We start from the raw sequence: 23020 nt of genomic DNA, 5'->3' as shown, positions 1-23020 counted from the left end.
TTTCACGAGGACACCATGTGTGTTCACTTGCAAACTCATCTAGCCCTCAGTTTGTGCACTGGTGAAATGAGAGGAGAAAAAAAGTGAAGATGGAAAATTCATGGGCAGCATAGAAATAGAAAACTGGAGGAATCAAGGGGTTTGCATGATTTTGTGAGCCTGTCCCCATGCCCCTTTTCCCCAGCAAATGAGCAAGAGGAAAGAGGTTGCCTGCACCACTGCTTTCTGAACTGTGGGAAGTTGGGGTAGAGTGGCTGGAAAGGTGCCTGGCAGAAAAGGACTTAAGAGGGTGCTGGTCAGCAGTGGCTGAATATGAGCCCGCAGTGTGCCCAGGTGGCCAAGAAGGCCAGTGGCATCCTGGCATATATCAGCAATAGTGTGGCCAGCAGGACAAGGGGAAGTGATTGTCCCCCAGCACTCAGCACTGGTGAGGCCACACCTCAGATCCTGTGTTCTGCTCTGGGCCCCTTGCTCTGAGAAAGACACTGACATGCTGGAGCATGTCCACAGAAGGGCAGTGAAGCTGGAGAAGGGTTTGGGGCACAAATGTTATGAGTAACATCTGAAAAGAAGTTGTAGTGAAGTGAAGCCAGTCTCTTCTCCAAAGTAACAAGCAACAGGAAGAGGAAATGGCCTCAAGTTGCACCAGGAAAGGTTTAGATTGGATAGTAGACAAAATTTCTCTACTGAAAGGGTTACTGAACATTGGAGTAGGATGCCCATGGACGTGGTTAAGTCACCACCTCTAGAGGGATTTAAAAGATGTACTCAGGGTCAGGGTTTAGTGGGGCTTGGCAGAGTTGGACTTGTCCTTTCCAACCTAAATAATTCTATGGTTCTATGAAGTCAGCAATTCACACCTTGGCCAGCTCAAGGAAAAAGTGTATTGGTAAGAAATGACTGGTAACTGCTGGGTGTTTTCCTGCAGACCTTCATATTTGTCTCTGTAAAAACAGGTCGGTTGGAGTCCAGAGAGAGGTGTTCTGCATTTTTTCTAGTGGATCTCTGGCAATTGTTTTAACTTTTATCTAACTTTTGCTTCTCATGGTGAGCACTTAGTGAAAAGTAGCTAGTGTCAAAACCTATACTACTTGATCATTCCTAGAACCATTCCAAACCAGGAATGTTAAAGGCTTCTGAGAGATATCCAGGCTGTGACCTGGACAGTGATTAATAGGGGGGTTACAAATCAACTGGGCTTTTTCTAGGAGATATTCTCATGCGTTCATAGTTTTTTAGAAAAACATATTGCTTAAAAATTTGACTATTTGGCTAAAGGATTGCTTTTGTCTCTAGGGTTAAAAAAACATTTTTGACAGAACTCAGGTATTTTTTATTTTGTAATAATAATATTATTCAAAGTCCTCTTATGTAGTTTCAAGAGAAAATTCTTTGTCCCCTTCTTAGCAACAAGGCTGTTGCAGAAAGTAAACCAGATTTCTTCTGCCAGTGCCCTCAACACTGGGTTTGTTGTGAACAAAAGAGTTGGAGCCAACAGTGGGATTTTCTTTAGCCCAACAGATAACCATGAGCTCCATTAACTTCAGGGGGAACTGCAGAAACATTTGAGAGTAGAATCTGACCCTTTATAAATAAAAAAAGTATTTTTGAGCCAGGAACAAATGCTGGCTTATCTTAAAGAGACTGAGTTCCCACACAGCTGCTGCTGAATCACAGGGCCATGCTATTATGAAGTCTATAACTGTGTTAGTTTATTTGTTCCTGTTCTCAAAAATAAAACCAAGTTTGAAGAGTGGTATATGAAGTTCTGGTCTATCAGGAAGTTTTACTTTTTGCTATAAGGACACATACAGCCAATTTTTACTTATCCTTGAACCAGTTAATCAAGCCATGATTAAAAGTTTATTTTGAGCTCTGCAACTTAAAATTTTGTGATTTCTTTTTCAAATCAAGCTTATAAGGACACTTTTTTTACCTTGGGCTCATCAGTTTTTATTTTGTGAGACTTATTTTCATAATGGCCATGAATTTCAAGTTTCTCTCCTGCAGATGTGTTGTAACACTCTTACACTTAGGTCAGTAAAGGTTCTTACAGCTGTCGTCAAAATTACATGCACATTACTGCATCTATTTAGCCTAATTGTATAACTGGCTGTGATTGCACCAATTACATAGACAGGCAAAACATAACTAAAAGTCAAAAATAACAAAAAAATGTTAGAAACAAAAATTTTTACTCTCTGTCAGCAAATCAGCAAGTCAATCTTCTGATGAGATCTGAAGACTCAGAACAAGGTTGAAGTAGTCCTGATTATTATGCTAGGCTACTGATTAATAAGGACACTTGTATTGTCTTCCCAGAATTATGAAGTTATTCAAGTATACTCAAATTGGCACAAGTATTGAAGTCTCATTTTATACCCACAAAGCTATATTGATCTTAAACATATAGTGCCCATAGACGACTTTTCAGTCATAAGTTCATTCTCAGACTATGATGATCTTTTTATATATTGGATTTCCAGCCTTTCATAGCTATCAATATATTTCCAAAAATCTTGTTTATTCATATAAACAGAGGTACAGGAAAGGGATTTTGAACCAAATAGAGGCTGGGATATTGACTGTCCAGTGCAGATGAAACAGAGCAAGAAATTGATTTCTCCGAGATCTTGCAAGTACAATTCAGGTAATTCAGACATTAGCCCAAAATCTAAATGAATAGTGACAGAAAAGTAAGCCGTCTTTGATTTTATATCCAGCTGAGCAACAAAATTCAGGCAAGAGCTCAAAATTAAATTAATTTGTCTCATCTACGAGTATTTTGTATGAGTATTGATGGTAACCACCACTATTAGTCCATAAATTTTAATGAACCCAAAAATTCTCTTTGATTTTTCTAAAATCATAAATAATGTCTCACTGGCTTCACTAGGACTACTTTTCTGTTAGTCACCTCCTTAGATCCCTTTACAGAGTTTTTCATTTGCAGACATTATTAGGATGCCAAAACCCCTGGATTCCCACTAGATGAGGTACTTGATGAGGAAGGGCATTTGTTTGCAGAGTGGCTGCACCATGGTAGCTCACAGCAGCTCTCCTAGGCCATTACCCAAATGATGTGTGCAGTTACACCAGTGCTGTTGAAGCTCTGGATGCTGTGCCAAGACAATAGGAAATGGGGCCTTTTTATGGGTTACATGAAACTGGTCTACATTGAAACTGGTTTTGAGTCTTTCACAGACTCTCTGGCATCTAATCAGAAAGGAAAAACAGAGGTCCTTTCAGGTATATCCATCTGAAACCCTATAAAATCCCTTGAAAAACTTGAAATTAGTAGTCCTTGTGAAACTTACCTGCTTGTGCAGGACCTCTCTGCCCATTTCATAGAGGCTATAAGTTATAACAAACTCCAGGTTATTCTTCTCTTCCCAAGCATGAGAAATCACCAACCGGCAAACCAAGAACAAAGGGAAGCAGGGAGTGGTCCTTGGAAAGTGAAAGCCCTCTAATAATTTAACTCATAAATATATTGCATTTAGGAAAGTTTCCTTTTTCTTTCTTCTCTTTTCTTAATTTTTTTCTTTTCTTCTCCTTTTTGACTTGATGGCATTTTACTGAAAGCAAGGGATCCTGCCAAAATCCTATAGAAAGGTCTTCTGCTTTTTCCTCTTTGTGTTTTATGTGTTAAATGTCACAAAGATTTCCTAGACCAATACAGCTAACCTGTGCTAATTAAGCCATTAATGTGGGTGGTAAATGAAGCTTAGGCAAATGATAAATAAGAACCTGTGTCCTGATGGATTTCATGCTGTGTCTCACACCTCAAAGCCATCACAAGGTTATAGCAATCCGATTATTGATTGACTCTAGAGCTCTTCACTATGCTTAATACTTTATGGACTGATTCAAAACCATAAAGTACTGACTGAGTAGAGATCATTAAAAAATGCTATCTGGTACAGCTAAAATGCATAGTAGCCTCTGAGGACCTACAGGGTTTTTTCTGGACAGTACTTGGTAGCATTTTATTCACTTACAAATTTGAGCTCCTGAGTCCTTTTCCCAGAAAAGAAAAATAGTGGAAACAGTAAAGCTTTCCCCCATACTTGCACTCCATGTTGAGTCTGGAACTTGGGACTGAAGAGGCTTACCTCAGGAAGATGTCTGTCTTTAAGTCCCTGTGTATCACAGTCAGTCTCAAAATTTCTCCTTACTTGATGCAACCCTTCCCAATGGCTTAAACTTCAGCACAGTTTGAGTGGGCTGAAGAATTTTTCTTTGCTTTCAATATGGTCACAACTTTAAGAGATTTCTGTAAAACAACAGGCTCGTTTCTCTCCCTACTGATAGTGTGGATGTGCCAACAACTTTAGCATGTAGACATGTCTGCCAGAGACTGGGCAAAAGAGAAAGTAAAATATGTGCTGGCTTATCAGTGCTGGTTATAAAGCTGTGCCAAAGCCAAATATTAGTTTACAGTTTAAAAAAAAAATAAAATTTTGAACAGTAGTTTCAGAGCGATTGTCTATTTTCCTTCAGTTGCTATTAACAGTGTCACTCCAATGAGATTCTGCTATTTAAATGTAGGTGTCTGCATCTGACATGTTTTTATGGGACAATAGAGACAAACACACCCTTCTGACTTTTTCTCTCATCACACAGTAGAAATCTAAAACAGGTCAGATGACTCATGTCTTAGAATAGGCCCTTTCCTATTTGTAGGTAGCCACTGGCTCCAAAGGGTACCTAAGAACTAGCTCAGACACAAGCACTCATGCCTCATGTTGCTGAAATTAGCTGAAATATCCATTAAAACAAGTTTTTTAAACTTTAGGATTGTATTCATACAAACAGGTTCCCCTCCACACAACTGGTCCATAATGGCTTCATCACCCACCCCAAGATTGACTTTCTTAGGCTGTCAGAAAATATAGCCTTGGCTCCTGTGGGATGGAGGGAAGGCAATGCAGGAGCACCCTCATCAAACCTGGAGAGTGAATCATTTAATCTCCAGTGGAATGGGACATCCTGACTTTTACATCACTCCTAAAATTTCCAGAGAAACTTAAGGGAAAATAATACATCTGATGCATGAAAACTAGTGTAACAATAATCATATTATTTTAACTTTACGAAAACCCAAAGTTAAGTGATTGCAATATCAAACATATGCAAATAGAGAAGAAAATCCATTATTCACACTACTCATGTTATGTGACCTTTTCCTCAAAAGCTGTCTAATCTCTTCCTTTTATTAAAAATTATGTTCTCTCCTTTGCTACTTCAGCACCATTGCTGGGCTGGAGTTCGTCCTATGTCAACTGCCAGTTTTCCCTCTCTCCTAACACATCAGTACAGTTTTTTCTTTGATTTTCCAATTATTGTCCTCAATTACAACATTATTTTTACTTTTACTTTTTTACACATTTGTCACAGCTGCCTAGATAATGCACCACAAAAAATTATATCCATCAATATATTAGACTCATGATGTGGGAGTCAGCTTAAGATTAACCGCAAAAAGTTTTATACCTTCTTGGGAGCTAGGCATTGCATCCAACACAAAGTTTTTTAATATAGTTAGTGGAACCTCAATAGTGACTCAGACAGCAGTCAGACTACTTCAGTGTGAGGTGTACCCACCTCTAGACCCTACATATGTTTCCATCAGGCATCAGGTAGCGCTGTTCCCCTGTATGTGCACACTTTGGTCTGGCAGGGATAATGTAACACAGGTTCATGTGCATCCAAGCAGATGAAATGAGGGCAACCCTGTCTGTTTTACAAAGCACTGGTGTACGTTATGATACTTTTTCTTCTGTAATATCTGAATTAGTTGCAAAATCCTGTCTGTGGATCTTCTCCAAGACAAACCCTGAACTGAGTAAAAGTAAAATCATAGTTTTAAACTTTGCTAAGTCTAAATCATATTTAGAAACTACCAGAACCCTCAAGTATGTGGCAGTGACCCAGAAAAAGAAATGTGCAGGAATTATTCATGCATTAGGTGAAGAATCCTCTTCCCTCTTCTCCTGCACTCTCTTTCAGGAACTGCACACCTGCACCCAAATTGTAGCCCATGTAATGTCATTTGTTTCTCATGGCAAATTTACCTGCTTTAGTTCCCTAAACATCACCATGAGGAAACAGCACTGTCCTAACAGGGGCAGAGGGAGGATAAGCATGTAAAATATGATGCTGTGAGACCTTCTCTGAAGGTATTCAAAACCTGCCTAGACATGATCCTGTACAACCTGTTCTAGCTGAACCTTCTTTAGCAGGGGCAATTGGACTAGGTGATCTCCAGAGGTCCATTTCAACTCCAACCATTCTTTGAGTCTGTGATTTGTATTCAGGGAAGGGAGAAGTGTCAGAAAATAGCTTGTAGCTAGATGTTAGGCTGTGGATGAACTAAACTGTAGAGGCTATGCACAGAAGAACAGTCAACCAAAATGTATTTATGTTTATACATATGGATAAAAAGTGTTCCATCTAGGTAGCCTTTGGATTTGCTCTACAGCAACATGTTAGAGCCTTAACAATAAGACAAGAGAAAGAATTGCATCTTAAATTTCTGCACTATCCTTGTAAACAGCCTTGCTATCAAATCAATAAATAAAGCCTTGTTGCCCATCATTGAAAAAGCCCAATTTCAGTAAAGAGAATTGAAAGACTTGGAAGGGGAGGGAGGGGAAGGAAAAAATCATTCTCTACACCTGGAAGTTATGATGGGCTTTGGAATGGTTCAGGTGAAAGGCTTATCAGAGAGACGTGTCTGTCTCAGTCTGTCTCCATGTGAAACATTTTATCAGGCTTAAGTACTCCATGTATTTCTTGTCAGCTTCAATCTCTCCTCTTTCTTTTCTCATCAGGAGGCCAAGAAGACTGCATCCTTTCTTATGAACCAGTCACAAGACAGGAAAGTAAGTTTCATCTGCTTTTCTACCACTGTTCCTTATATATTTCATTTCACAGTTTGGGGGCCAGTAGAGCAGTAAGCCTTGCTGTGCCAGTCACAGGTTCTCTGTGGCTTCTTTTTCTTGGACACTCAGCCTATCGCATATGAAAAAAATTATATAAGGATCTTCCTTGAAAGCTCCCACTTCCTAGCATTCCCAGGACTCTCTCCAGTATGCTCTCATGGGCTTTACTAATGCATACGTTAATCAATCTACAAAATATTGATGTAGATTTTCTAGATTTACTGCAATATTTTTATATGGAAGGTCTTTGTTATTTTGCTTTTCATGATATGTGCCACTACCCAGTGTAGATGAACCCATGGGAAGGCAACTGAAACTGGGAGTGCACTCACACGATTTAATGGGGAATGCACTCATATAACTACAGGAGAAAGAAATGCTACAACAACCTTTCCATGCCTCATGGAAGAGTCCATCTGCAAGTATTTGGGAGTGGCCTTCTTGAGTGATAGCAAATATATATGCTTCTACATAATCATTTGACCTTGCACATGGATCATCACAGAGCTCTGCAATGGTGTTAGTTCCATTTCCTTATTCATGTCAATAAATAAAATATTCATCAATAAAATGTGCACCTAAGTTTTTACTTCATATATGAAAACAAAAACTATGGTTAGTGCATATTTGGGTAAATTTATTTATTATTTAGCAGTAAGATCATCAAAATGTGCCTTTCTTTTTGTTGTTCAGTTAATTACACCAGGCCGGTTATTATTCTGGGTCCTATGAAAGATCGGATCAACGATGATTTGATATCTGAATTCCCTGATAAGTTTGGATCATGTGTACCACGTAAGTATGATTTTACTCCTAGTTCTGCAGCTGAGTGAACTGTATCCCTTGGTGCTAAACATTAAATAAATTTCTGTGAAAACAGTATGCATAAACCATATGTAGTTGAGTTTCTCAAAGGTCATTTTTCCATTACACAGAAAAGGGGAAAAGAACAAATAAATAAAATTTTTAAAAAGGTTGTGAAGGTCTGGAAAACATTTCTCAAAAGAATTGTCTCAAAAGCTCTAGGACTTTTTTAAACAAGGAACTTTCTAGTCACTAACTCAGTTTAGTAATCAATCCATCTATGGTTTCTTAAATAAGATATGTTCGAAGTACTGGTAAAATGTAAAATGGTTCAGCTCAATTGCACAGTATCCACCTATAAAATACGGAATAATCTGTGAATTGTGTGAGATCTAGACTGTTGAATTTGAAAGCAATGTTAGACCCTGAATTAAACAGAGTATTTATAACTTGAATCATTAGAGCTTGCTATCTATTTTGGGCCCTGATTGCAGTTGTACTTCATTTTAAACTGTTGTCTCTGCAAATATGTTACCTTAAAACTGCTAGAGGTGAGAACCAAATCAGGCTTATAAATAAGGCTAAATTGATTAGATTACGATTCATTTTATCATCATGATAAAATCAGATTTACAATCTGGAATGCATTTTATATTTGAGGGTTTTTTGTGATCCTGCTGAAAAAAAAGTGAAATTCTGGTAAACCCTAATTTTATTTTAGCCTGTATTGATTGGAGGTAAACATTAGAAGGTATTACTACACAAAGACAGCTTTATTGTCATGACTCCATTGAAAACAATCTGTAGTAGCCAAAATCTACTCTCAGATGTGGAGTGCCTCCCCTTAGAGCAGATCCAGCATTGCCCACTGAGCAAGCCTTCATTGCTGCATTTTTTGCATTAAATGTTTTTACAGACTTTTTTATCTTCCGTCTTTTGTTTCATGCAGATACCACACGGCCAAAGCGTGACTATGAAGTGGATGGGAGAGATTATCATTTTGTCATTTCAAGAGAACAAATGGAAAAAGATATCCAAGAGCACAAATTTATAGAAGCTGGGCAGTACAATGATAATTTATATGGAACTAGTGTCCAGTCTGTGAGATTTGTGGCAGAAAGGGTAGGTTGACACTAGTTTTATTGCCTGTACAACATGATCTGCTTTGTTTCCATATTGTGTCTCAGATATGATTCTCTGGCAAAAATAGAAAATATCTGCAAAATGGCATCCTAATATTTATAGGCTTTATAATGACTCCACAAGTGGAGTCTCTGCTTTGAATTACATCATCCTTGACACTTCCTGTACTTGGATGTAGTGCCATGGATTCAGGATTCTAATACAGTGCCTCAAGTACACCCCAAAACAGCCTTTTCTCTTCCTTCTGTAAGATAGGTAGATAAACTTAACTCACTTTCATAGAGGCAAAAGAACAAACCACAGAAAGATTACATTATTTGTCTCCGGTAACATGGAGAGTCTTCAACATAAACAAGAACTTATTTAACCAGCAAGAACATAGACATCATATTAACCTTTATGAATTGATTTTCCTTATCTCAAGAAAATCCTCCTGCCCCTACGAATTTCCTCCCAGGAAAAAATAAAAGCCAAGTTTGTTTCCATATCGTCAGTGTATATTTTGTATTAGCACCAAAGTAAAGGAAAGAACATAAAGTAGTGAAACACATGCCCTGGGCTTCCCCCTTCCCTGGTGTGCCAGTAATGGCCCCGTTCCAGGCCACTGCGTCGCCGAATTGCTTCCTATCTTTTGGCTGATCTGCAGGAAACTCTGCAAAAATAAACACATCCTCATCTGCTTCCAACAGGGCAAGCACTGTATACTTGATGTGTCAGGAAATGCTATCAAACGACTACAAGTTGCACAACTCTATCCCATCGCTATCTTCATTAAGCCTAAATCATGGGAGCCTCTGATGTGAGTATAAACTTCTTCAAGCGTTTTGTTTTTCAGGGTACAATCTCAAGTGGCACCACACAAGTCTTGAGTCTACATTTTTCCTGTTCTCTATAATTAGTAATAATGAGGGAAACTGGGAACAGTGTAGACTTGTCCTCACAGCCTGTCGTCCACTGTTGTCCATTGTTCAAAGCCAGAACTCCCTTTGAACCTTTCAGACTGGGACATGTGTGCTTACATGCTGGACCATGAAGCACTCCCTGCCAGTGCTCGATATACTTGCTCCAACCTGTGCAACAAGTCCACCAAGGACTCAAGTAGCATGGCTTATCCCATCCAGCCTCAGGTGTTCCTGGAGTGTAGAGTCTGGTCAAGGGCACAAACCAGAGGGTTAAACCTGTGCAAGGTTTGAGGTGCGTGCTTCTTCATAAAAGCCCTTCATTTGCCTGAAGGCCTGTAAGAGGATAGGCAAGGAGCTGTGGGACTGGAGAGGGGCAAATGTAACACTCAAAAGAATGAAAGAAAAGGCACCAACTTCATGCTGTCAAGGCTCACCATGTCAAGGTGACATGAACTTTGGAGGATAAGATTGAAACTCAATATAAGAGCAGTAATATAAAATTCAGCACAAAGGGGAGAAAATTAAATGCAGGAGTACAAATGGAATAATTAAGCTGTACACTGCAGAAAAGCATCTGGCAGTTGGGGTGGATTACACAGGAATTTGAATTGGATGGCTAACGGTTGCAAAAAAGGAAACCGCCACTGTAGGCTATATTCATATCAGTGTTGTGTAAGGACACAATAGACAGCTATTTTGTTTTACTGGGGATGGATGAGGCCTCAGCTGTAGTGCTGGCCTGGTTCTTGGTTCCATCCTGCTCATGGAGGAGGAATGAGCATTATCTAGTGTCACACAGAGAAGGCTGAGGAGGAAATATGGAATTGATCCTCATACCGATTAAAGCTTAGGACAAAATACATTGTTATCAAGGTGTTTTCCATGTACACTCAAGGTAAGGCAAGAGCTATCAGCTTACTTTGCTGTGATAGGAATGAAATTTTGACCTCTGCGCCTTCCCCTCGCCCAAGGCTCTGCAAAGGCCAGGTAATGCCATACGTATGTGTTTCACAGGTAAAATGTAGGCACCCACCCTCCTGTTACAGATCTGTGTCTAGTAATGGTAACTCTGTGCCCACAGACATTGGTCACAGAGCTGGAGAATGCCAAAACAACCCATCTCGTGAATGTGCATTCTCCCTGGCCCTGCCTTTTGGCAATGAGGTTGTTGAATGTCCAGTCACATTACAGGGAATGATGCACAGTATGTGGTACTTATGTAGCCCTATCCTGACCAAAAGCCATCTTGGACTGGATGACTTCCTGACATTTCTTCGAGCCCTGCAATTCAATTGTATTCTGATTTTGATACTGTACAGAAGAAGGGTTGTCTGATAGCCTACCTTCTACATTGGTTGTTTTAACATAGATTTTAATGTACATGTTTTGCATTCATAAAACATTTCCATTATTTTTTTAATTCTGGTACTGCCTCTGGAAGGATTAAAAAAAAAGAAAGTAAATAAAAGAGGCCCTTACTCTGAAAAATACATCAGGCAGAACCAGAAAAGTGGCAATAACATAAAGGCTTCATTGATTTAATGTTAGAACAGCAAATCATTGAACAGATTGACTGAATGGTGTTATGAAGATGCAAAATATTATGACAATCATCCTGTTGTTGAACCAAAGCAACAGGCAATAAAACAAATGTGTTGTTCAAGAAACAGCTGGATGTGGCACTTAGTGTTATGGTCTAGTTGACAAGGTGGTAATAAATCAAAGGTTGGACTTGATGGCCTTGTAGGTCTTTTCTTGTTCATACCAATAAGTTGAAAGTTACTGTAGTGACAAAGTCAAAACATAAAGGACAAAAAATTTCTAATCACAAGATGCAGAGAAACAATAAGAAAAGGTTTATTCTTTCAGCAAAATTATAACATAAAGTTGTAGTCTAACTCTCATTTATGCATATGCTCTTTTGCACCCATCTGACAGTGGAAGCAAGAAGAGTGAAGGGAACATAAATTAAGCTTGCTCCTTCACTTGAAATTTGGTTATTCCAGGTTTTCTGGAAATACCCTACTAACACTTACAACCACAGTGATGGAAGACTATAAGGGGCTATTGGATGTAAAAGCAGTCAGAACACATGGCCATTGGTGTAAAAATACTGCTCCATCACCCCTTCCTCCCTCCCTCCCTCCCTCCCTTCCTTCCTTCCTCCCTTCCTCTCTCCCTACCCCTACACAATTCCACCCAATTCCTACACAATTCCACCCAAAGGCATCCTTGTTGGTACCCTTCAATCAGGCTCTCTCTCTAGAGGAAGTAGGACAGTGTTGAGATCAGGGCGATGAGAAATAGAAGTGAGAAAAAGCCTGCCTGGGTGAGCTCTTCACTGGGAGAAGAGGAAAACCATGGAAAATATGCCTGGAGGATTATTTTGAATTCACGAGCTGTGCAGGTCCCCGACTAGGAAATAAAAAAAATAAAAGGAACTGCAGTGTGACAGCACTTTTAATTCATCATGAAAAGTAGTTATCAGGGTCCTCCCTTTTCTTCTGAAGGCACAGGATGGGCAGAGGCATGAATACAACTAGCACAGTTTTATACTCCAGGCAAATCTATAACCTGAATGTGTAAGGCAAATTTGTACCTATTTCAAAATAATTCCTATTATAAACATTTGTTTGTATTTTCATTTGTATTATCTCTTCTGCTAATTCAAAGATCCTGAGGAAGACTTCTTAGAAATTTGCCAGAAATAGATCTGGAAGGAGGAGGCTGTTAGCACTACAATATTATCTGAGTGTCCTTAAGATGAAAATGTTAAGTTTGGCTAAGAATTTGCAATGGTATGTCCCACTTCAAGACGGAGTTTTGGTTCAGTCACCTAAAGAGATGTTCAAGTAGGTGTAGCTGATAAGTCCGCCGGAGCTCAATTAGATAGCAATCTTTCCACTCAATAGAAAAAGTAGTATTACGAATTCAGCAGGACAACATACAGATTGGCAAATGCTAAACCTATCTATATAAACTAAAATTACTGTCATACATTTTTTAAGAAATCTTTCTTACCTTCATTTTATAAACCTGCTTTCTCCATTGCTTTAGTACTTCCAGAGAGATTGTTCTAAGCAGTGTTCCCAGCTATATGCTTAGTTATATAGGTCGGCAGCAGTAAGCCATTTCTAGAAACACATTTTTGCATCCTAGACATCTTCCAGGGTGTTTTTCAGAAGCCAGGTGGGAGTTATTTGTAGCAAGTTCATACTGTTGTACCCTTCATAGATCATTTTTTTATGCACCGTAATGCACATAATTTTCTACGTGCATCACCCATGTCATGTTGTATGCAGTCCATTACCACATAATCATATGATTCAGTGCAAGGCATTAAGTCAGATTTATGTAGAACACAAGATGCTCCTTTCTCTTGCTTTCCTAGTTGCCTCAGAAAATTTTCATCACATGTCAAGAAAAATTAATCCATGCTGTGAAAAAATGCTAGAATGGGCAAACTCTACTTATTATTGACAATTACTTTGGACATCTGCAGGCATATAAGTGTAAGGCTGTGAATAAGTACAAGCTTCATCACTGAAAGTATACAGTGGTATTAAAAGCTGAGTATGTACAGGCAAAACGACTCATTTCTTAAAGTTATTAAATAATGCTTTCTGTTGAAACAGAAATGCTCCAGCATATAACAAAACACGAAGAAAATCAGAATGTAACTGGCTGTTTATGTTTTTACATTATTGGTACCCAATAAGCAGTCTGTACAACATTATTCAGCTGTGGCAGCCAGCTGGATGTGGGAGATAGAGAAGTTTCTGAAGGAGCTTCAGCTCTGGAGGCAGGAGTACCGAGTGCTCAGACAATAGGATGTGCTGGATACCAAACTTACCTATAGGTTCCTGATGTCTCAAGTCTATCTCAGTTAGTGGCTACCAGATTCAGGCCTTATATTTTGTTTGGCAATGTAAAGTATTGAACTCAAGACAAAAATTTACTGGAGAAATATGAAATGGAAAGTAGTTTGAAAAAATAGTTTTGTGCTACATAAGAATGAAATTAAATTGAAAACACGAAACTGTCTCTGAAATGATGGAAGAATTTTACTGTTTGACTCTTGTATCAATCTCAATCCATCTGTGATTCAGTTGAACATGTCTTTTGGAAAGCTGTTCTGTCAAGAATCCAAATTTTTTTATTACTTCCTTTGTATTTCTAGGGAAATGAATAAACGTCTTACAGAGGAGCAAGCGAAGAAAACCTATGATCGAGCAATTAAATTAGAACAAGAATTTGGAGAATATTTCACAGGTATGTTTTTATTAATGCCATTTTTTCCCCAAGATATAGTCTTTTATTGCAAAACAACTTGATCAGGTCTGTCTCTGAGCTAGAGTACCTATCAGTGTAGTGTGCCCAGAGTAAGGACTTCTGGTTTGAGACTATTGTCTCCTTGAAATTCCAAAGTAATTGAGGCATTCAACTCAAAGGTTTGATGTCCTAAAGGAATATCTATGCCAAGGCCAATTGTATGATGTTTGAGAAGGCGAAATGCTGTGTCCTGCACTTGGGTCACAACAGCCCCCTGCCTCACTACAGGCTTGGGGCAGAGTTTCTGGAAAGCTGCCCAGAAGAAAAGGACCAAGGAGTGCTGAGTCAGCAATGTTCCCAGGTGGCCAAGATGGCCAAGGGCCTGCACGAGCAATAGTGTGGCCAGCAGGACCAGGGCAGTCATCGTTCCCCTATACTGGGCACTGGTGAGGCTGCACCTTGAATCCTGTGTTCAGTTTTGGGTCCCTCACTATAAGAAAGACATTGAGATCCTGGAGCATGTGCAGAGAAGGCAGTGGAGCTGGTGAAGAGTCTGGAGCACAAGTCTGATGAAGAGTGGCTGACGGAGCTGGGGGTGTTTAGCCTGGAGAAAAGGAGGCTCGTGGGGGACCTTCTCACTCTCTACAACTACTTGAAAGAAGGTTGTAGCCAGGGCATCGGCTTCTCCCAGATAACAAGTGACAAGGATGAGGAAATGGCCTCAAGTTGTACCAGAGGAGGTTTAGATTAACTATTAGAAAAAAAAAAAATCACAGGAAAGGTTGTAAAACGTCGGAAAAGACTGTCCAGGGAAGTGGAGTTTAAAAAGCATGGTGTTTAAAAAGCATGTGACTATGGCACTTGAGGACATGATTTAGTGGTGAACATCATGGTGAGTTGCTAGGTTGACAGTTGTGTTCAATGATCTTAAATGTCTTTTCCAACTTTCACAATTCTATCATTCTATGAATTTGATTCCATCCCTGACACAAAACTGCTCTTAATGAAGTCAGAAAAAATGTTGCATAATTGCATTTGTACAGACCAGAGAAATCCTCACTAGTTCAAGACAAGAGCTCAAGCTATGGATCATAGGAGGAAAGAGAAGGGCACCTTCTCCCTGACCTGAAAAAAAACAAGGTTTAGGACCTGCTCTTTTAAGACCTGCATTTCCTTTGAGCAGGTTTAGAAAGCTCCTCCTCAGGGGACTGGTATTTGTGGATAACCATTAGTAGCTTCTAAATCAATTGAAATGTAAGTCTTGACTTACCACAGTGGGAAGCTACAATGCTGCCCTGCCCTAGGACAGAACTGCTAGTTCTCTGAATTAACCTGGCTCAGTCTTCCCAGTACAAGCAGTGGGATGGGTCTCTGTCATGGGCAGGTGCCATTGGTTTGAACTTAGTTGCTGTTTGCAGGGGTATGACTTTTCCATAATCAACATCCCAGTATGCCAGTTCCTTCTCATTCTGTCGGTATCTATGAATATGCTGAAAATCTGCTGACACTGGATGCTGTATCTATCAATTAAAAGAAGTATTGATATGTTTTCTCTACTGCAGCTATTGTCCAAGGAGATAGCTTAGAAGATATATATAATCAATGCAAACTTGTAATTGAAGAACAATCTGGGCCTTTCATCTGGATTCCTTCAAAGGAAAAATTATAAATTAGCCACTGCACCTCTGATTACGACGGGAGAATATTTAGAAGAAAACTATAATATACTATTTGGAGGCTTTCCTGTTTTTGTTGCATTTATGTTCTTTGCAGTCAATGTGAATTTTGATGAATGTACAACACAAAGTGTTTGAAGCCATGAAGGACACTGATGGGTCAAAGGGTAGGAACAAAAAGACTTCTACCATATAAAGCAAATCTGTTGTGTGCTCAGAGCACCAGTTGTAGGCATAAACTTTTGACACAGAGACCCTCTGTCAAGGGGAGCTAGCCACCTCCTGTGCCCGTGCGGACATTTCGATCGATTTTGATGGCTGAGCTCAGTGTTTTGATTGCTTTAAAGAGAAGTTCCCAGCTCTTGAACCTCATATAGGGCTTGATCCTGCAAGGCGCTCAGCACTCGACCCCAATTCCTACACATGAGCAGCCTATTGACTTGGAGGCACTTGCGATCCTTCCCTCTCTGTTCAGTTCCATCAATTCCAGTAGGACTATTCATGTGCTCAAAGCTAAGCACAGGCTTAAGAATTTTGCTAGATCAGGGCCACACGCACCTTGCAAAATCAAGCTCAGAGTACTTGGTCCACTTCTTACTGAGGTCACTGTTAGGACTCTCTGTGACTTGACTGGGAGGTGGGTCCTATTCTAAGCTTGTCATTGCATATTTGTAGTTGGTACACCTCGACTTTGGTAACTATGCACATCTTTTGATTTCTGAAACCAAGTCAAGCATTTCTTTTTTCCCCTTTGAAAACACTATTACATCAGAAACTAATAACAATATGGTTTATTTTAATGATGTTTGGGTGTGGGAGAGGATGGAAGCATTTCACATCACACACACGTGCACACAAATACATTCCCATGTGGACACACACATATGAGGATTCACAGCACCTATGTTGACAAGGAGGGATACAACTGGGAAAAGCTTTAAAATTTTTGATTGTCTATTTTATCATTTATATTGATAGAAGGCACTTAAAGATGGAATAATTTATAAAAATAAAAATATATTGATGTATAGAAACTAATTTCTATAGGTAAAAATGTTTTTGTGAAGATATTTTGTAAAGATTAATTAATTGAAAGATTAAATATTTACACCCTTGTGCGACTGTAAAATGTAAAGAGGACCATCAAGTTGCATTATCCCTTTTCCATAACAGATTCTCTATTGTTAATTATGAGCAAATAATTCCTTAAATTGTAGTTGTCATTTTGTTTTTCCTTCAATTTAATCCTCTTCCTTGCCTCTATTTAATCATGATGAACTCCTGTGGAAAGATCTGTTTAACTGACTGCCCTGTAGGACTTTTCTGAACACAAAAGGATAATGCATCTTTACATTGAAATGGGCAACTATTCAGAAGCAAAATGTCAATGCTCAAATTTGGTTAATAATGTCTCTCTTGGGAGGGAGGCACCCTTCGCCCCCAAATGTTTTATGATTCTTCCTGTTTCTTTCAAGGAAATAACAAAAGTATTTGATCTTTCCTCTCTTTGCAGGCAGGTCACCAACTAACCTATATCTTCATTCATTTCACAGTCAACAAGGGTCTTAAAAGCAAAAACTGAGGCAATGGAGTTTGTGAGGGATTTGGGGAAAGTCTGTGGAATTGCAGTTTGGGGTGCATGGAAAAGGAGAAGGAGATATTTCTTTCTTGTTTCACACTGCCCTTCCTCTGTATACTGATGCCATTCTTCACTCTGACTCACAAGGGGACAACTGCAAAAATGCTACGACAGTAAACTGAATTGCCTTTGCTGCTGCTGGACCATGTTCTCTGTAAAACCCACACTCCTGCCTGCTGCACTGCAGGAGTGCAATGCCTATAGCTGGTGGCTACAGTAACCCTAACGCTTAAGGATGTTTTAAGGGCAAAAGCTAAATAGACTCCTCTGTTACTTGTCTATTTGAAGCTTACATTTCTACACCCTGTCGAGCTGACAGGTATACCCAGCCAACTTCCGCAGACAGCGTGACGAGCTGGATGTTTGCAAAAGCCACCAGCAGTGACAGGGTTAAAAATACGGGCATTTTAGTGGCCCTGAGGGGGCCTCCTAAGCTTACTGCCCAACTATGGTAACTTTGAGAAGTTCACACTTCTTTAACTACTATTTTTCTTGCCTGGTCAGCGCAGATTTCTAAACAAGGGTTTCAGTTAAGTCTCCAGAAGAGCTTTGTAATCAGAAGGGCTAGAAACATTTTTATTTTTTTTTTTTTTTTACAAAATATAAATTAATGAATGCTTTGATTTTGGATAATTCTGCAGAAATCCACAGAGTGACCCCAGATCTTTGGAAGCCATGAATTTTTCCATGCTGGCAAAGTACTATTGCCCCAGGTTGGGAAATAGCCCACCAGACCTGAAAAACCAAGTATCCTAAAGCAGGAACTTCATTCTAATTTTCAGCTCTGTTTTAAGCAATCAATCACATCTGCTTCTTTGTTTCTTAGTTCAGCATGCAGCCTTTTATGGTACTATCCTACTAGTAACTGTTTTGCTTTGTCATGTGCTGTGCTTTAAGGTGAACAGTAACACTACGGCTGAGTACAATCAATTTCTCCATCAGTCCTTGGTTACTGTAGTAACATTATTTATTTTTCCCTGTCTGTTGTTCGTGCTTCCAATTTAGAGTTGACATTGCACTTCTTTTTTTTTTTTTTTTTTAAATAAAACATATATTTAAAAACAAATTGTCACGAGAAGCAGTGAGAGGTCTTATTTCCCTTAGGACTTGTACTCCCATTTGTTTTGTGCGTTGACGTTTTGCGTTTCATGTTTCAGCATTCGCAGAGCTGCAGTCCATTTTTGCATTGCAGCTGTTCAGATCATACTGGGTGGTAGTGGGAGGAGGAAGAGAAACATAAGACTCATGCAAAATTACATCTGGTGCAAAAAAAAAAAAAAAAGTCCAAACTCACAACCCATAGCAATTGGCACCTGAGTCCATATTGGTGCTAACACAGCTTAGCAAAATCAAATTCCCCTTCTGTCCATGTAAAAGACTTAGGAGCGTCTAAACATGAGACAAATGCAGATGCTGGACCCTTTAGGAAAAGTGCCAGATCACACCCCTGGTGCTATATCTCATGTTCTGGCACAGTGTGTAGCACCATAGGGTCCAAGCAGAATCAAAATTATCACCGCTTTTTGTCCACCCATGAATGATCATGATGACATCTTGCTAGCTTTTTGCAGATGTGCAATATTACGACCTAATTATTTTTCCTTGCCACAAAAAAAAAAAAAAAAATCTTCCATGCACTGACTCATTGAGAGCTTGCTAACAGGGCTCAGTGAAACAGCACTCTTCACTGGTCTTAGGGTCTGAGCATCAACCAGTGAAAGAGTCTCTTTCTTGCTTAATCCCCCTTCCTACAGAGGTGCCCTGTCCATGCTAGCGCTTTGTAATTTCTTTGGTAGTTAAGGCTGTTTCTAGATCAATATTCTGTGATGTAATTGTGTTTGTAGCTAGCATGGTTTGATGCTCTGGTGTGGATAGGGTCCTAGGAACCTGTGAAAATCAAGGATAAAAATCTCTCCATTGCACTGAAATGTCAAATCCTCATCCTGGAGAGTAGTGTGGAACCTGAGCGAATAACCACTAGGAGCCAGCAACAGTGTCCTAGGTATACAACATCCCCCTACCTATTTACATTAATTTTCTACAGAGAAATTTTTGGTATTACTCCTTCACTGTTACTTGCTCAGTCAAATTTTATTAATTTTTTTCTTTTCTTATTTTTTTTCAAATTGTATACCTGACCAGAGGGTTCAGTGAGTGACAACAGAGGAGGATATCTGTAGGAAAAATAGAGTTCATGAAAAGTCTCAAGCTTCTTTTTCAGCTGCAGTTTTAAAGCCATAATATCTGCTGTGTTCACAGAAAGTGGTCTTTTATCCTTCACAGCTTTTAATCTCAGTATTTTCCCTCTTGAATATTTTGTCTGCCATGTTATGTATGCAGTTCTCTGTGTACTCAAGCCAAGCCTTGGTGAAATAAACTTTTTTTCCTATTCCATTAAAAATCAGACATCTTGTCAATTAGTTCAGAAATAAAAATGAGGTCATCATTATATTATAAAAAAAAGGCTCCCATTCTTGGGCACAAATCAACATCAAAGCTAGCAGCAAATAATATCTAAAATCTATACAGGATATAGCTAGCCTGCATCAGCTGGTGTAAATCACAGTCACTCCTCTAATTGCAGTGGAGTCCATCCCATCCTCCTCATTACACTGATTTTTTTTTAGCATTACTGTAAAACACCAAGGCCACCTGATTAAACAGCAGCTCATCACTTTCCTCATTATTTACTGCTTATTTTACTGTAGCACCCAAAGGGCCAAGTCATGGACCAAGATCCTTTTGAGGTAGGTGCTGTGAAATTGCTGAACAAAAAGCCCATGCAGAAGGATTTGCAGAATGCTGCAGCTCCACTGACATCTTACCAAGAGCAATAGGAACCACCACCTCACTGGCCCTTTTGAGACTCCGTCTTTAAGGTGAAGAGCACGAGAGATGATCCATTATCTCTCATACCACATTAGCAGCTTACAGCCCTGACCTATGACCCAGGCAACTTTCCCTGATGTAACAGTGTTTCTGGGCATGAGTGGTAGCCAGCATCCCAGGCAAGATTTTTTTTGGGGAAAAAAAGCATTTAAAAAAGGAAAAAAAAAAAATAAAAGAAAAAAGGCAACACTGTTGGCTCTTAGTGGGATAGCAACCTTTTAATTTCTGGATTTGTGCTCCTAAATTTGAATTGGCCAGTTTGAATTTCTGAGTGTAGCAGCCTGTACTCACCAAGCTGCTCTGTCTGGCACACTGGCCGGCGCGCATCTCTTTAGCAGGATGTTTCTCAGTCTAGCTGTAGTGTGGGGTACTCAGAATCTGAACTGGAGTTTACAAAACACCCTGTCCAGCTTACACTCCTGTTATATGTAAATACTCTGTGCATCCATTCCATTTGTGTAAAGAATAAAGCACACACAATTATAAAAACTGAGCTGTATATTTCATACTAGCTGTGTCCTTGCTTATTTATTCCGGTCCAAGCTCTCAGCTGTGGTTCAGTTGTAAATGCTTGATAGAGTGTTTATAAATATGTCATGAATTTTATTATAAAATATTAATATTAAAGCATTTTTACACTTTATAGCAAATGGATTCTTCACAAGGCATAATTTGTCTTTTTTCCTTGAAGCAGAATAGTAAAAGAGAAATATGCTTTTACTATGTCTTGAGACACTATGAGATCTGTCATACAAGACAGACACAAGTCTGGAATTAGGATGGTGGTTTCAAAAATTACTGAAAATATGGTAAGTTTTTTCTTTCTTGCAGTACTTTTTTTTCCTTCTGACTTCACATTGGTGTGGAATTTGCCACCAAGAAGATTCACTCTGGTGAAGTACAGCCATTTTCTCCTCACCACACTTCTGCTGTGCATTGGGTATCGTCAGCATCTTAGTGAATAATTATCAGAATTTTTTTCATAATTAAATCACTGTTCTATGTTTACGACATCACTGCACAGCCATGGGGATAAGGACTGTAATAATTACATGCTTGTGAGCAGCTTAGTGGAGCGTAAACTCAGTTGTGCTACAGGATCCCAACAGCTCAAGAACCTTGAGCTGGGGTTTGACAATTCCAGAAATTACTTTGCAGATGGCTTGTGGGCTCCAGGGAGGCCATGTGAATATTGTCAGTCCCCAGCAGAGATGTGAACATGACAGGGACACTGCTTTTGACACACAGACGGTGCTATGTTCAGTCTGCAGAGGACCATGGAGCCTCCATATGGCTCTGGGAGGCAAAACTGACACTACAGGGAGAAAAACTCTGTCCACAAGAGTTTTAGCTGCATAATCATAAGGATGGTTAATCATCTAAACATTCATTGTGATGCTTTAGATTTCTCCAATAGATTCAGAAGAGGGAGAGAATCCAAACAGTTGACACTGAAATACAGATGAGCAAAACTTAGGGGAAAAAAAAGTTAGAAAGTTATTTTTGAGATGTCAGTCTGTTTACGGAGAGATTTTTCATATCAATAAGTTACTGGTCAAGCAACCTTAGCAACTATGTAAAGTTGCTTTCCCGAGCAGCACTTAAAAAGCAGTCTGTAGGTGGACTCATCATTACAGAGCAGGGTCTCTTATTAAAGTACTTTCTTCTTCATTCTCTCTCTAGGCCAATTCCCCAGACTATATTCTGCAAAAGCAAGAGAAACTTAGAAAATGATCTTTATAAAATGCACTGGAGACAGGAAATACTTAAAATTGCAGAAAGCTAAACATGCTGTGACGATCAATTCAGGCAGTGGTGGCAAACCTTTCCAGCCTGTTGCCGTGGCTAGGCATGGAGTATGTCCTGAATGGTCACCTTCTCTCATTTGTCCCACTGCCTTTTAATGGTCCCTTCACACAGCGAACCCATTATCTGGACTCAGTTGTCCAATCACAACCCACGGCTTGAAAGACACTATGTCCCGGATTGCAGAATTATCTGGGACCAGATCTACAAGGTAGGTGAGCAGTACTTCTATGTACAGATACCTCCGAGTGCCTAATCCATCTTAAGGAAGTCATTTCACAGAGATTTTCAGAAGAATTTAGGTGTCTATCTGGCATAAGCAAGTTATTCATTTCACTATAATTGTAGCACTTTATAGGTGGCACAAAGCAAGGCAATGACACCAGGGTTCCTAAAGCACCTGTGAGAGAGCAGGAAAATGGTAATACAGTTCTTAAATATCTGAGCACATAGCAGATCCTCTTCCCCATCAGCAACCCACACAACAATATTTATTATCAAAAATCCCATTTCTGGAAGTATTCAAGGCCAGGTTAGATGGGGCTCTGAGCAACCTGGTCTAGTGGAAGGTGTCCCTGCCCATGGCAGGGGGTTGGAACTGGATGATATTTAAGGTCCCTTCCAACCCAAACCATTCCATGATTCTATGATCTCAGACAACACAGGAAGAACTACCATAATAGCCCTACCAGAGCAAGACTCACCAAAAGCACCATTACAAAGCAAATTGCTGCAAGGAAGGTGACACCACAGCTGCAGAGAATGGACTGCTTGGCTTGGTGGGCTGGACATGTCACCAGTAAAAGAGACACAGCTGAACTAATCTATAGACCAGTGTGGAAAGCTGTGGACAAAAGCACAGCTGTCCTGATCGGTGGAGGACTGTACAGCACCCACTGCTGCAGTGTCTTGGTAGTGGAGATGGATCTTCCCTGACACACT

At 39.6% G+C, this 23020-nt stretch overlaps 1 protein-coding gene across 24 annotated transcripts in view; it reads left to right on the top strand.

The window, feature by feature from the left end:
• DLG2 (discs large MAGUK scaffold protein 2) overlaps positions 1-20922 on the top strand; it is a 995087-nt gene extending 974165 nt beyond the window's left edge. For all 24 annotated transcript variants that reach the window (XM_039378618.1, XM_039378625.1, XM_039378621.1 and 21 more), the window contains 6 exons: positions 6837-6887; positions 7641-7742; positions 8701-8873; positions 9584-9693; positions 13977-14068; positions 15631-20922. In XM_039378618.1, coding sequence (XP_039234552.1) covers positions 6837-6887; positions 7641-7742; positions 8701-8873; positions 9584-9693; positions 13977-14068; positions 15631-15737 — 635 coding nt within the window. In that variant the 3' untranslated portion in view covers positions 15738-20922. The remainder of the gene's footprint in view (positions 1-6836; positions 6888-7640; positions 7743-8700; positions 8874-9583; positions 9694-13976; positions 14069-15630) is intronic.
• The last annotated feature ends 2098 nt before the right edge of the window (positions 20923-23020 follow it).

Source organism: Pipra filicauda, unplaced genomic scaffold, assembly GCF_003945595.2.
Source record: "Pipra filicauda isolate LSUMZ 115617 unplaced genomic scaffold, ASM394559v2 scaffold141_size4267151_pilon, whole genome shotgun sequence".
NCBI classification, from domain to species: Eukaryota; Metazoa; Chordata; class Aves; order Passeriformes; family Pipridae; genus Pipra; species Pipra filicauda.
Note: the sequence above shows the minus strand (reverse complement) of the source record. Positions and strands in the feature narration are given on the sequence as shown.